This window comes from Microtus oregoni, unplaced genomic scaffold (genome assembly GCF_018167655.1).
Source record: "Microtus oregoni isolate MIOR12 unplaced genomic scaffold, Mior012 000048F_ref0000485, whole genome shotgun sequence".
NCBI classification, from domain to species: Eukaryota; Metazoa; Chordata; class Mammalia; order Rodentia; family Cricetidae; genus Microtus; species Microtus oregoni.
Window position 1 is genome coordinate 12,772,578 of NW_024543222.1, and position 15,703 is coordinate 12,788,280.

At 42.5% G+C, this 15,703-nt stretch overlaps 1 protein-coding gene across 11 annotated transcripts in view; it reads left to right on the forward strand.

The window, feature by feature from the left end:
* Bptf (bromodomain PHD finger transcription factor) overlaps positions 1-15,703 on the forward strand; it is a 109,495-nt gene that overhangs the window by 59,251 nt on the left and 34,541 nt on the right. For all 11 annotated transcript variants that reach the window (XM_041635626.1, XM_041635624.1, XM_041635628.1 and 8 more), the window contains 6 exons: positions 317-672; positions 998-1,129; positions 6,378-6,507; positions 6,978-7,116; positions 8,491-8,670; positions 10,757-13,046. In XM_041635626.1, the coding sequence (XP_041491560.1) occupies positions 317-672; positions 998-1,129; positions 6,378-6,507; positions 6,978-7,116; positions 8,491-8,670; positions 10,757-13,046 (3,227 nt within the window). The remainder of the gene's footprint in view (positions 1-316; positions 673-997; positions 1,130-6,377; positions 6,508-6,977; positions 7,117-8,490; positions 8,671-10,756; positions 13,047-15,703) is intronic.

The window sequence follows — 15,703 nt, forward strand, 5'->3', positions numbered from 1 at the left end:
TGCCCTGAGACAGTCTTGCTATGTAGCTAGCCCTAGCTAAGGCTTGAATTCATGGTCTTCCCGCCTCGGCCTACTGAACGTTGGCACTACAGGCATAGACACCCAGCCTAGCTCCATCCTCACTTTAGCTTCTTTTCAATTTTTTTAGGTCTCCCCCCCCCTTTTTTTTTACTTTTAAATTTAGTCATAAGTTTACTTTTAAACTCTCAGTCATATCTCATGTTTGGAACAATTGATTACAATTGTTGAAAGACAGTTGGTCAGACAAAATCTGCATCTTTGGCATGAATAATGACATTCTGGTTTTCCTCATCAGGTGCTGGTAGTTAACTCCCAAGGAGAAGTTTCACGGTTGAGCACCAAAAAGGAGGTGGTCATGAAAGGGAATATCAACAATTATTTTAAGCTGGGACAAGAAGGGAAGTATCGTGTCTACCACAATCAGTACTCTACCAATTCCTTTGCTCTGAATAAACACCAACACAGGGAGGACCACGACAAGAGGAGGCACCTTGCACATAAGTTCTGTCTCTCTCCAGCTGGGGAGTTCAAATGGAATGGATCTGTCCACGGGTCCAAAGTCCTTACCATATCTACGTTGAGACTGACCATAACGCAGCTGGAAAGCAACATCCCTTCGTCCTTTCTTCATCCCAATTGGGCTTCACACAGGTAAAGGAAACTAAAGTTCATATATTGCTGTAAATATGCTAATTACCTAAAATTGATCCTTGGATAACTTTAAGTATCAGAAGGAGTCAAATGGAGACCAGAGCTAAAAAATATTGTGCGTCAAGGAATTGAGGGGCCTGGATGATGCCTGGAGTTGCTCCTGTGTATAAAGTCTCCAGTGCTCTGAGCTAAGCCCTCTCGGTGTGCTTGTGTGTGTGCTTCTGCCACATAGAACCTTTCTCGTCTGAGTTGTGGTAGACTGTGACTATTGTGTTTTTCAGTTAAGACCAATGGAGTGAAATGCTTTCTTTCTTCTGAAATGCAGGGCTAACTGGATCAAGGCCGTTCAGATGTGTAGCAAACCCAGAGAGTTTGCGTTGGCTCTTGCAATTTTGGAGTGTGCCGTTAAACCTGTTGTGATGCTGCCAATATGGCGGGAGTCTTTAGGACACACAAGGTGAGTGAACTCTGAGTTTTGGGATTGATGAGTAGTGGATATTTCTGAAATGCTAGATCATTAATAATTATGGAATAGCCCAAGAGGTCACAGTAAAGACTATCTCTTCCCAGTCTCCATTAATTCCCAGGATGCAAGACCGTGATGAAGATGAAACGAGATCAAATATATTTTTTTATTAAATTTTTATCTTTTATGTGTATATATGTGTGTGGACTTGTGCATGCCATGGGTATGAATAGATGGAGAGAAGTGTATCCCTGACAGGTGACTCTGCCCCTTGAGCCAACTTGCCAGTTCAACATACATATTAAAAGATATTACAAGTGAAAAGCATTTTTGACAAGATGAAAGAGTGTGTGTCTGTATCCGGTGTCTGCTTGCTTACATGTATGTTTGTTCATCATGTTTATTTCTGGTGTCTGCAGAGACCAGAAGAAGGTATTAGAACACCCTGAAGCTGGATTTACAGACTCTTGTTAGCTGAGTGGGTTCTGAAAGCCAAACCAGAGTCTTTCCAAGAGCAGCCTTGTATTAACTGCTGCCATCTCTAACCCTAAGAAGTCACATTTACGCATTTATCCTAAAATGTCTGACCAAAGATCATATAGCTACCAGGTAGACTCAGCTGTGTACTTGAGCAAGCACTAGAAGTAAGAATGAGAGCATTTGCTGCCCTTCCACAGGATCGGGTTCACTTCCCAACACACACACACCTGTAAGTAGGGATAAGATATTTGGGAAATAGACACATCATGAAGGCTCTCTGACCAGCCAGTCTAGCTGAAACAGTGGTTCATTGAGAGGCCCTGTGGTTAATAGATATATTAATAAGGTGTTAGATGTCCACCTCTGGCCTCCAGCTGCATGTACATTCCCAAGCACACCTGTGTCCGCAGAAGCAAACACACTTTAGAAAATAAGAATAAAAAATGTAAAAATTATTCTGAGGACCAAACTATACACACAAGACTTTAATTTTAATCCTAGAATTGTAAGCTAAATAAACAAACGTGTGTGTATGTTTGTGTAGCTATGTCAGATGTGGTTGTATATTCCCTTAATTCTAGCACTGAGGCTAAGGTAAGAGAATCTCAAGTTGCGGGATCCCGTCTAAACAAAAAGATAAAACTACAAGAATCATGGTTGCAAACGTGTTATACTTTTTAACACTTTAAAGCACCAAGAGTCAGTCTGTCTGCCCTCCTACTGGGTCACTTGAGTGGTGTAACCCCCTAACTTTTTACAATGGAAATGTATTTTCCAGTCCTTTAAGCATGTTTTATTTTATAATGGTGTGGTGGCTCACATCTGTACTGGTAGCACTTGGGGAAGTGTAGGCCACAGGGTCTGAGGTACAGAACAAGACTGTCCCCAAACCAAACAATTTAAGCCAAATGTCATGGAGCACTTGGGAGGCGAAGGCAGGTAGATCTCTGAGTTCGAGGACAGCCAGGGCTACACAGAGAAACCCTGCCTTGGAACTCTACCCCCGACACATACCAAAAAAAAAAAAAAAAAAGCAAAAACATAAAAACAAAACAAGAAGAATAAATTTCTTGGTGATATCAGGTTTTGTCCTGTCACTATGAAATTTCATTCACGTGTGGTTGAATTTTTGGGGGTAGAATTTGGTAAGATAATTAAGATTTATTTAGAAATAATATTAGTAAAACTGAATTAAAAGGACAAGCTGAGCCGGTTGTGGTGGCGCACGCCGGTAGGATTTGCTGAAGGAGGCAGAGGCAGGAGGATCATGAGTTTGAGGCCAGCCTGGGCTACCCATAAAAATAAATAAATAAATAAATAATAATAAAAAAAACAAGGATAAGCTGAGCTGGGCATAATGGTACTCACCCTCAATCTCTATGCTTGTGAGGTGGAGGTAGACAGAGTTCTGTGAATTTGAGGCTATCCTGATCTACACAGCAAGGTCCAAGCCAATTGGTAAGACCCTGTGGGGCTTGGGGATCATGGCTCAGGGGAGAAGACCAGAAAAGTCTCCATGCTGAAATGTAAGTTGTCATCACTGCTGTGGTCCTGCTGTGTCTAGAAGACACTGTTTGGGTCTGGTCCTCCCCAGCCTCTGGTACTTAGGATCTTTCTTCCGTACTCTTCTTCCCCTGAGCCTAAGGGGAAGTGATGTGACAGAGATGTTGTACTGTGAGTGAGCAATCCACAGACCCTTGTTCTCTCTCTGATGTGGTCAGCTGTGAGTGTCAACTGCACAAAGCTACTTGTCTGGTGAGGTTTGAGAGCTCAGCCTTCTGGCCTACACACACAGTTGTGTACACCACACACAAGTGAACACAATACTCGGTTAACATCTAGGTGCAGTGAGTACCTCTGCTCAAGGCTCCTGCCAAGCCCGAGGACCTACGTTTAAGATCCTAGCACGGGGAAGTAACAAGCCAGGCATGTGGTGTATGCTTTCAGTCTCAGCGCTTGGCACATGGAGGCAGGTGGACCGGGAATACAGAGCAGTCTTAGCCCAGAACTTGATGCCATTGTGGGATATCTTAGATCCTATCTCAGGAAACAAACATCAAAACCCCCGAAGAGATAGATGATTTGGGGGTTCAGAGAACTGGTTGCTCTTCCAGAAGACCTGAGTTTAGTTCCTAGCACTCAGGTGGTGATTAACAACTATCTGTAACTCCAGTACCAGGGATCTGGTGTGGTCTTCTGGCCCCTCTGAGTCCCTACAGACATGAGGTGCAAATAACTCATTCAGGCTCTCACATCTACACATTAGATAAGTAATAAAATAAATATAATAAATATAAATATAATAATACTCACATCGTTAATTTCGTTTTTTACATAGCAGAGGGTGGAGAATTAAGATTGAGGCCAGCCTGAGCTAAATAACATACATGAACCTTCTTTCAAAGTATAACAAAATATTGGAAGCTGTCAGAGCACTTTGTGGTCAGAATCAGCAGGATGGTACATTCAGGGATTTCTCAAATAAGCCCTAAGACACTTGGAAGCTCTGCTGTGGACACTGCATATCATTGAGCAAAGAGGACATGTTTCAGGGAAGAGGCCTCAAATTGATCAAGGTTAAAAAACAAAACTAGGGACTGGAGAGGTGGCTTAGCAGGTAAGAGCGCTGACTGCTCTTCCAGAGGACCTGAGTTCAATTCCCAGCACCCACATGGCAACTCACAACTGTCTCACGCAGACATATATGCAGGCAAAATATCAATACAAATACAATACAAATAAAAAAAACCCACAGCGCTAATTAGAAGAAAGACAAAACATGAATTAAGTTATATTATTGTTCTGATACTTTTCTTTTTAAACAGATTTAAAACAAAGGTGCAATGGAGGAGGGAATTGAACACATATATTTAAAATTCTACATGGAAAACCATTGTAATTAAACTCAAAAGAGAGATGACAAATTGAGGGAAAATATCTGCACCACAAATGGAAAATGTTCTCAATTGACACAGACCTTCTATAAAGGAAAAGGACTAGCAGTCCAGTACAAGTGAGACACAGGACCTGAACAGGCATCGTGCAGGAAATACGTGTGGAGGGCTAGTAAACACAGAGCAGTGACTTCTGCCATAGTTGGAAATCAGTGGGATGGGATTGTTTGCCACCCAGGTTGTAAGTGTGATACTCAGCTCAAATGTATGGGGCAGCAGTTGGGTTTGTGACTGACAGGCCCAGGTGTGCCTGTGCTTGCTTCTTTTTGTCAGCATTTCAAGTACAGGAACTTGTAGTCTCTGCCATCCCATCACTGAGGAGGACTATGGAGGGCTACTCCCCATGTTCAGCATGAAGGACACACAATGTTTTATATGGTATCTCTGCAGTAATACCACAGCACAGAGTCCTGGGCACTGCCTGGAGATTAGGGGTGGAGCTGACTGTTCATTCTTATGGTCTGGCTCTCAGGTGACTATGGAGAAAGGAAAATTGCCACCCTCTTCACCACCACCACCCCCGCCCAGTAGTGTGGATTGACAACGGGAGCTGCATGGTCCTATCCTGATGGGGCTCTTTGAAGTCACCAGGTCATCAGTAGTGTCCAGGGCTTTCTGTCTCACAGACAGGATTGAACCAATTGAACTCTTTGTGTTGTTGCCTTTCCCCATAAAGACTTTGGTGGTGGTGGCCCAAGCAATAGAACTTCACCCAGGGTCAGCACACATCACAATGAACTACACCAAAGCAAAGTGAAGCCTTTGTATCTGTTTGCTTGTGGACAGAAACCAAGAGCCCAAGGGTGCCTGTCAGCAGCATGATCTGCGCTGTCGTTGTCTGAACTGGAGCTAGTCCCTCAGGAATACACATGGAAGCTGTGGAAACTGATGATGGTGGCCCTGGTTCTATCCCTGAGGCTGTACCTTGCTGTGGCTATAGCCCCTGTTTTACTCCCTGGTTCTGAGACAGGGAACAGGCGTCCCCTTCTACTCTGCTCAGCAGTTGTCACGCTAGCGGGCAGTATCTGATGCTGCTGCGTGTTGAGACCTCAGGACAGAGGGAGAAGATGGGGAGGGAGAGTGCTTGCTTCCTCGCTTGTTCCTTTGAGACCGCACCTCAGTGGACATCCCCACCTGCTATAACCACAGACTCCCATGTGCTGAGATGACAAGCTTTTGCTACCAAGACTGAATTTAATTAATTTTTAAAAATTGTGTTGTGCCACTAGGTGGTGGTGGCATCAACTTTAGTCCCAGCACTCAGGAGGCAGAGGCAAGTGGATCTCTGTGAGTTCGAGGCCAGCCTGGTTACATAGCTAGTTTGAGGACAGCCAAGGATACACAGTGAAACCCTGTCTCAAAAAATCAAAAATAATAAAATAAAATGTGTTGTGATATGGGTAGAATGCTTGCCTAGCACACTGAAGACCCGCGCTTTAATCCCCACACTACAAGGATAAAGGTGTTTGTGTTTGCTGGTTAGAAGTCCTAGGCTGAGTTGTTCATGTGGTGTTAGTTCTATTTAGAGTGGATTCTACATGGGTATTCGAATGTTGGCTTATACAAGAATAAAACATTAGTGTTTCTTTGGGGAGGTGTTTAGAAGGCCTATTCCTCTTTATGGCTAGTTTTCTGTTCTGATCTCTCCTTAGGGAATGCCACATCTACTTATTTTTGTCTGTTGGGAATGTCTGGGGTGTAGGGTTCTAACTAAGCACTCTCTGGTTTTCTTCCTAATTTTCAGTATAACATTCATATGTTTTTCCTTTTTCAAAATTAATTTTTTTTAATCTGTGTATTCTTAGGTTACATAGGATGACATCAATTGAAAGGGAAGAAAAGGAGAAAGTTAAAAAAAAGGAGAAAAAACAGGAGGAGGAGGAGACGATGCAGCAGGCCACGTGGGTAAAATACACGTTTCCAGTGAAGCACCAGGTAACTGGGCCTGTGGCCTGCAGTGCGCGCCTTTGCAGTCACTCTGCTTTCCTTTGTAACTGTTGAATTAATGAGGTGGTATGAACACATCTTGTAATTTTGTAAGCTTGATTTTTCTCTTAGAATTTGATACCAATTTGTTGAAATTAGTAATAAAAGTAAAAGCATTGTTAAATTTAATAGCAGTGTTAACAATCTGTCATAAATCTTGAGATTCCAACTGAAAATTGATTATTTGGCAAATTTAATTAATTTTGCCTGATTCTTTAATTATTATACTTTTATCTATTTATGTGAGTGTGAGAGTGCATGCACAGACAGAGGTTACAGGATAATTGGCAGGAGTTGGTTCTCCTGTTTTCGCCCTGTGTAACCTTGCCCACTCTGCCATATCTATGGCTCAGTTTGCCTGATTCTTGGCCCGTGTTTGGCAGATGCTTCTTTAACCATTGGGTTTTCAATTCTACCAGGTTTGGAAACAAAAAGGAGAGGAATACAGAGTGACAGGGTATGGAGGCTGGAGCTGGATTAGTAAAACACATGTTTATAGGTTCCTTCCCAAATTACCAGGCAACACCAATGTGAACTACAGGAAGCCCTTTGAAGGAGGTGAGTAGTGGACTGTTTCAGTAGCTATAGCTAATAGGAGATCTTCACTGTTTCCCTGCTGCTGGTTGTCTTTTGTTTGTAGGACCACTTCTAACCAGAAGTATTTCTTAGAAGTTCATAGTTTACTGGCTTTATTTCAGATAAATGTATCCTTATGAAAATTTTAATAGCATGTGGGCAATACTGTTGGGATTTACTAATTTACAAGTTCTAAAGTTTTCTTATGTAAGATTATTTATATTTTATGTTTATGAGTGTTTTACCCTCATGTATCTCTGTGCAGCACATGTTCATGCCTGTTGCCCACAGAACCCACAAAGAGGACATTCAGTTCTCTGGACTTGGAGTTAAGAGATGACTTTTGGCCACCATGTGGGTGCTGGGAACTGAACCTAGGTCCTGCACAAACCACAAGTGCTGTTGACAGCAGAGCCCTCTCCAGCCCCGTAAACTAAAGGTTTTTAAATTACCTTTATTTATAAGGTTTTAGTTACAGAAAAACAAGAGAAAGTAATTTTTAAAAATAGTCATGTAATTATTATATTCAAAATAGGAATTTTTTTTTTTTTTGGATCTACCTACCCCAAGACTTTATAATCAATACTAGTTGACATTTTCAGTACTATGACACACATAAACCTAGAAGGGAAGTGAATAGGGACGCCATGACAGGCACCAGTATTCTGAGTTATAGAGCTCAAGAAAATGTCTCCCTTCTGTTTATGTCGTATGTAGTACTTCATTTGGTTTGGTTTTTGTTTGTTTTGTTTATTTATTTATTTATTTATTTGGTTTTTTTTTTTGAGACAAGGTTTCTCCGGAACTAGCTCTTGTAGACCAGGCTGGCCTCGAACTCCCAGAGATCCGCCTACCTCTGCCTCCCAAGTGCTGAAATTAAAGGTATGTGCCATCATTGCCCTGCTGGTCTTGTTTTTTTAATTAGAAATAATGAAATATACTTATTGCATAGTACTTGGTGGTTTTTATCTAAACTAGATATATTCAGTTCTTAGATTAGGAGACCGTAGGTTAAGAGAGTTTATAGATAACCAGAGTTTGGTTCCTAGCTTAATAGCCCCGTGCTATTAAGGGATTTTGATTTCTTCTTCTCACCCCTGAGGGTATCTGTACACAGATTTACATAAAGACACACACACACACACACACACACACACACAAGAATAAAAATAAGCTGGGCTGTGGTGGCACACACCTTTAATCCCAGTAGATCTCTGTGAGTTTGAGGCCAGCCTGGTCTACAGAATAAGTTCCAGGACAGCCAGAGCTGCACACCTGTCTCAAAAAACAAAAACAAAATAAAAATAAAGTTCTAATATTACAACTGTCTGTTGCCGTACATGTAATTCTTTTTAGCCAAAAATAATACAGACGATAATAAGGATGAATCAGATAGAAGAAAAAGTCCACGAAGTCCAAAAAAAATTAAGACAGAATGTGATTCTGGGAAAGATGAGGCAAAAGATGCTGAAGCTGCAGCAGCAGCAGACGACAGTGCAATGGAGCTCTCCAAGGTGTCCGAGAAGAAGGACCACGGTAAGCAGGGGCCAGGATGGTGGGTGGGGCCAGGGCGAAGAGAATGCCCTGAATCAGGTCCCACGGGCAAGATACTGCACCCTCTCATAAGAGTGTAATTGACCGTGCCATCTGTAAATGCTGTAGATGTTCACAGACTTGTTCAGCATCTATGACAGTTCCACAGCATTTCATCATGCCAAAGGAAGTCGCTTTCTGATCCCAACCCATCAGTCTATTCTTGGTTGAGCTGTCTGTTTTAGACATTTTTAAAATGAAGTTAGGCAGTCTGTTGGTCTCCTTTAATCTGACACAATGTTTCCAAGGTTCATCCACATTGTAGCATATTCCAAAGAACACTCCACTGTATTGCTAGGCTGCAGTTCATCTGTGCAGTCATTGATCAGTGAATAATTGGCTGTTTCTGGTTTCCAGCTGTTATAAACACTGACACTTTAAGTTTTAGGATTTGTTCCTTGTTTGTTTGAGAAAGAAACTCACTGTGTAACTCTGATTGGCCTGGAACTCACTATGTAGAGCAGGCTGGTCTGGAACATACAGAGAATCCACCTACTTCTGCCTCCTGAATGCTTGGGATTAAAGGTGTCACCGTAACCAGCTAATTAATGTTTAGTTGGGTTTTGTTTGTTTGTTTGTTTCATTTTGTTTTGTGGGTCCCAGAGATCGAACTCAGGACCTCACGCATGCTTGACAACAAAGCCTTTACCCAGTGAGCCACCTCGCCAGCTTTATATACAAGTATTTCTGTAAATACAGGTTTTCACTTCTTAGTGGTGTACCAAGGAGTGGAATTGCTAGATTGTATGGGGGCTCCATATTTAAGCTTTTGTGAAAGTTTAGGACCAGTGAGATACATGAATAAAACCATTGGGAGATGGCACCCTGGGAAATGTGCTTAGAACTTAAGCATGAGGACTAGGAGCTCGTATTCCAAAGTCCGTTTACCTGCCACTGGGGCACTGGTGGCCTGCCAGAAATGCCAGCACTGCCATCCAGAGTCTTGCTAACTAGACCAGCTGTATTGGTGAGCTCTGGGTTCAAAGAATAAAATGGAGACATATTGAAAAAGAATCCAGAGGTCAGCCTTGGGCCTCCTATACATAAATGTAAATGCATGCGCACGCACATATGCGCACACACACTCACTATATATGTATACATAGAGAGAAACCTAAGCAAACATACATGCATGAACCAAAAACATAGGCTAAGCATAGTGGTTCGCACCTATAATCCTAGTGCTTGGGAGACTGGGGCAGAAGATTGACTTGAGTCTGAGGCTATTTGGGGTTACAGAGTGAGACACGAAACAGTTTCTGGCTTGACTGCTTATGACTCCTTGATCACATGTTGTTTCTCTACACATCCAAAGAAATCTGACTTTTTTTGCTCAAATCAAACACTAATTTTGAACTGTTTATAAGTAATAGAACTGGAGGAGATTTTTAACTAATGAAAAGAAACAAAAACAAGTCATCTATAATTCTAGCACTTCGGAAGCTGGGGATAAAGAGTCATTGCAAACCCAGCCTAGTAGATACAGTGAGTTCCAGGACCCCCCCTACGTGAAAATAACTAATTAGTTAATTGATGAGAAATGAGAATTAAATAATTCATTAATGCAAAAAGAAAAACAGAAGAAACAAATAGAACTTTTAAACCCATAGATGCCTGATAGCACATTTGCCAAAAGTGGTTTAGATTAGTTTGCTGTATGGCCTAGGATATCCTCAAAACTCATGCTACTCCTGCCTCTGCCTCCCCCAGTGCTGAGTGACGAACCTCCATCCAGCTTAGCACAGGTGATGACCATGCTGTAGGTATAATGCACACACTCAGTAGCCTGTCATAGGCGAAGTCATTTTCCCAGTATAAAATCCCATCAACTTAGGTACCAAAAATCAGAATCATCCAGTATTTGAAATGTTAGGTATTTTTTAGCCCCATTTAAAGTTTAGCAATGTCCATGACCTACCTCTACATATGAAAATAACAATAGTAGATACTTCTGAAAATGAGAATTTCTCATGAGGAAAATAACTTCATAGTGAAAATTACGTTTTTATCTATGTCTTTTAATTCGCAGATGTAAAAGAAGCTTTGGAGTCTGATAACGACAAATCCTTCAAGGAAGAACCAATGGAGATAGATGATATTGTGAAAACAGAGTCCCATGTAAACTGTCAGGAGACTACTCAAGTGGATGTGGTCAATGTCAGTGAGGGGTTCCATCTAAGGACTAGTTACAAAAAGAAAACAAAATCCTCAAAACTGGATGGGCTCCTGGAAAGGCGTATTCGACAGTTCACACTGGAAGAGAAGCAGCGCCTTGAAAAGTTGAAGCTGGAGAGTGGGGTGAAGGGAGTAGGCAAGCCCCCCATAAGTGCTCTGCAAAGCCCCTCTGAATCCGCAGTAACTGCGAAGGCCAACGAAGGCTGTCAGAGTGACTTGCTTAGACAGGAACAGAGCCCCAGTCCAAGCCAGGCTAGCCCTGGGGACTCAGGGCAGGGGTGCTCACCAAGTGATTCTACAGTTCTTGGCCTCAGTGATACTAGTCTGAGTACAAACCAACTCTATCAGAAAGATCAAGTGTCAGATGGTGTCTCTGTTCAGAGTTCAGGGCCAAACTGTCACAGACAGAGCTCTGTTGAAAGTGACCTTGATGCCAGGGTCTCAGAGCCCACCAGTAAGGGACTGGAACTAAGTCAGACTAAAACAAAAGGAAGTGACTTTTTCATTGATGACTCTAAACCAGCCAGTGCAGATGACGTTGGTACCTTGATCTCTAAGAGCAAAAAGTCACTCCCACAGGAAGATAGCATTATTGTGCCTTCTTCCAAGAGTACTTTACCTGTATCAGTACCTAAAAGTACCGGTGACAGAGATGCCCGGTCCTTCTCAAAAGGAGTGGACTTTGATGGGAAACCACTTTGTGACTCTGAATATAATAGCACTTTGGAAAATAGTTCTGATACTATGTCTATTCAGGATAGCAGTGAAGAAGGCATGATTGTTCAGAATAGCAATGAATGTATCTCTGAGCAGTTCACAACAAAAGACCAAGGCATGGAGAGTGTGGAGCCGTCAAAATATGAGTTAGTTCCTAAATCTGCTGAAAATTGTGAAGATAAACTACAGGGTAAGGTAACTGAAGCAAATGGTAAAAAAATAGGGCAGCACCAGAAGCTGGACGAGAGATCAGTTAACAAATGTGTTGGCCAAGTAAGCCTAAAACATATCACCGACAAAAAGAATAATGAAAATCGAGATTCTGAAAAGAAAGGACACAAGGCAAATAAATTCCAGGTAAATGGCAAAGATAGTAAAGTTAAGGGGTTCCTGAAAGGGCAGTGTGCGAAGGACAGCTCTGAAGGGAAAGCTGTGAATGTTACTGTTGAACCAAAGGTCAATAATGTCAATAAAGTGATCCCTGGAAATATCAAGTCACTGGCTGTTAAAGAATTTGCTGTGAAGCCCTTTGTTAATGGTGACATCAGCATGGAAGATTTCAATGAACAAAACAGTTCAGAAACCAACTCACATTTACTGAGTCCTTCAGATGCCAAAGGTAATCACCAAGACAGCCTACACACCCTACCGACCACCAAAGAGTCAGACAGTACCCAGGTAACCATACCTCCAGCCCCTTGCCCAGAAAGTAGCTCATGTAATCAGGAGGAAGATATGGAAACGGAGAGTTCAGAGGTTAAGAAGGTTACCCCATCTCCTGTTGCTTCTAACCTTAGTAATGACTTCATGGATGAAAATGGTCTACCTTCCAGCAAGGACAGGAATGTCAATGGAGAATCCAAAAGGAAAACAGTCATCACAGAGGTCACCACGATGACATCCACAGTTGCCACAGAATCGAAAACTGTCATCAAGGTAGCAAAGGGGGACAAGCAAACTGTGGTTTCTTCCACAGAAAATTGTGCCAGATCCACTGTCACAACTACCACTACCACTGTGACAAAGCTCTCCACACCCTGCCCAGACAGTGATATTGACACCTTCTCTGTAAAGGAGCAGAGCAGAACCGTGGTCACCACGACAGTGACGGACTCCCAGACCACTGCAGGAAACACGCTGGTAACATCCATGACAGTGAGCAAAGAATACTCCACCAGAGACAAGGTGAGACTGATGAAGTTCTCCAGACCCAAGAAGACCCGCTCCGGAACAGCCCTGCCGTCCTACAGGAAGTTTGTTACCAAGAGCAGCAAAAAGAGCATTTTCGTGTTGCCTAATGATGACTTGAAAAAGCTGGCCAGGAGAGGCGGGATCCGGGAAGTCCCTTACTTTAATTATAATGCAAAACCTGCCTTGGACATATGGCCATATCCTTCTCCTAGACCAACCTTTGGCATCACGTGGAGGTATGTACTTTATATGTTATTTGGGGGAGGGGGGCTAAAGAAGTTTTTTAAAATCTCATTTTTAAGTAAAAATGAGCTCCTAGAAGAGAGGGAAGCATATGTGTAATGGCCAGGGTTAGTGATGGAAATGAGATACAGAAAGCTTCTAACTCTGCCCAGCGGGTGGTACTAACCTTTACCCAGCAGCTGCGGATTTACCGAAAATGTAAGGGATTCTTTTAGTATGCATGTCCATTTTTACTTCCATGAGATGAGAACTCACCAAGCTTGTTTTTATGGTCTGACTTTCAAGTCACTGCATGTTGTTTCCTCTGCACCACAGCAACCCCAGAACTGGATGTTCATTTCCTGGGTCTCATAAAAACATGCCTGTAATTTCTTAAAGCCCATCATATCAGACCTTCCTAGTGAAATTTATTTGCATGATAACCATGTTTTGGAATTCTCTGTTATTTATGTAAGAAAAGATAGGCTGTAATTTCCTAGGAAATGTCTTAAAATACAGAAATAGTCTTATTCAGAATGCTCTGGGTCCTTGTGATTGGGAACAAGCCTCAGTTTATAATATTGACAGTTGTTAATCCATATTCATCTTTCACTGGGAAGGGGGCTTAGAAGTTCTCCTATGGACATGAGTAATTTGCCTTTGACCACAGAGGCCAGGTTAAGCACAGTACCTGCTTTTCCTGACCCCAGCCAGCACTTCATGTGCTGTTTGTGTTCCACATGCTTGTCCAGGCTCTGTCCCTTTCCATGTCTCTGTCTCTGTCTTTTCCCCCTTTTTGAGAAGGATGAGGGGTGAACATAAGCATTAAGAATGGCAAGCTTGGAAAGCAGCGTGATCTAGGCTACAGTTAGTGTTAGTGGTCATTCCAGCTGGTTACTGAGCAGGGCATCATCTCTCTTAAGACTTCATTTCAGCGTGTCTTAAGTATTTCCAGATTCAGTTACCATCATTCTTCTTTATATTGGAATCAGCTAGCTAGTGTCAGAAAAGAACACAAAACCGGTGTAAATGCAAATTCTCCCTATAGGAATTCATTGACTCTGGTGACCACTCCTTGTTTGTACGAGCACGTTTTTATGCCTCATCGTTGATTTGAAGTAAGATGTCATCACTCCATGGCACATGCGCTAGAGACAGCTGAAAAGTGCACTTTCTCTGCAGGGCCTGCAATGAAGGATTTGCAGAATCCTGCAGGGAATCAAGGAACTCTTCATTGCAGTTCATGGAGTTGTAGGATTGCTCTGTACTTTTCTGCTTTCTTCATTGAGAGCGGTCCCAAAGTGCACCCTTGACTGTCCTGCAGGTAACTTCTTTCCCACTGGAAAAGTTACTACACACCAGTAGTTGGACTCAGATGCCCCGCAGGTGGGAGCTGTTCTTTCTGCTCCAGTGTTCTGAAGTACAACATAGTTTTGCTGGGAAGCACTGTCCTCTGAGCCTGGAAAGAACCAGGCCCCAATCCTAACCCTTGGGTGGGTGCCTGCAGTGCAGGGGCCTTGACTTAGAGGATTTTGTTATGTGCTGGCATGTATCATATCTGTTGGTCACTCTCATTTTTTAATGGAAAGAAATACCTTACTGTACATACTTAATCTGTTGAAGTTGAAATTAATAACTATCACTTCTGACTAATGGAAGCATGGGTAAAAATATGTGTTATTTTGATTGAGAAAACTTTTTTAAAAATACTACAAAAACTATGTAAAGTGCATTTTTATACTAACCTTTGAGTCTCGTGTGTTTACTGCTTAGTAGAAGAATTCCAAGAGCTGATGGGATTCTCACTCTATTTATTTGTTTATTCACATTTGTTTGTTGGGGGTGGTTCTTATGGGTCTAGCTATGCAGCCCAGGCCGGTCTCAAACTCCTGTCCTCCCACCTCAGCTTCATAGGTAGTTAAGACTACATGTAGGCCCAGCTGTATGTGTGATACATATTTTTAAATGTAATGTTAAAGCCGAGCACTTTAGGAAAATTGACACTTGTCTCATGGGTGCAGTAAAACCTTTTTGACCTCTGTACATACATTTCCTTTTACCTGTTTTCCCTGGCAAGACTCTGTGTCACTGTCATTTCAAACTGGCAGTTGTTCCCCATAATGCTCTTAGAGGGGTCCTGCTCTCTACCTGGGCTATTCTGAGTGATTGGTGGACTGCTCTCTCCTGCAGGGAAGGGAGGGGAAGCCTGTGTGTCTAGTTTAAGTGCTTTCCTTTAAGCCTTCTCTCTGGCACAGCTCATTCTGACTTCTGCTTTCTTCTCCATGCAAGCTCCATCGCCATTTGCACCCACCCCTCTAGCCATAACTGCGCAGGATGTAGTGTCCGAGAAGTGTGTGCTTTTTACACTTTGTTCCTTCTCGTGTGTGCCCCCGTGACCTAAGGACTTGCTTCTCTTACAGCTCTTCCAGGTAGATTCTAATAGACTTCTCTGTAACTCAGCTTTGTTCAGTCCTGGCCCTTTGGCAGCACTCCATTGTTTGAATGCATGAGTGAGTGAGACAGCAAGCTGATAATCCATGGGGCTTTGGTAGAGTACAAGACCTTGGGTTCTGTCATCAGAACAGTGGAGGTGCTTGAGGCAAGACAGGCAGAGTGAGGATTTGAAGTTATTATTTGACCCTAGAGAACAAGCAAAGGAGAAAGAGAATAA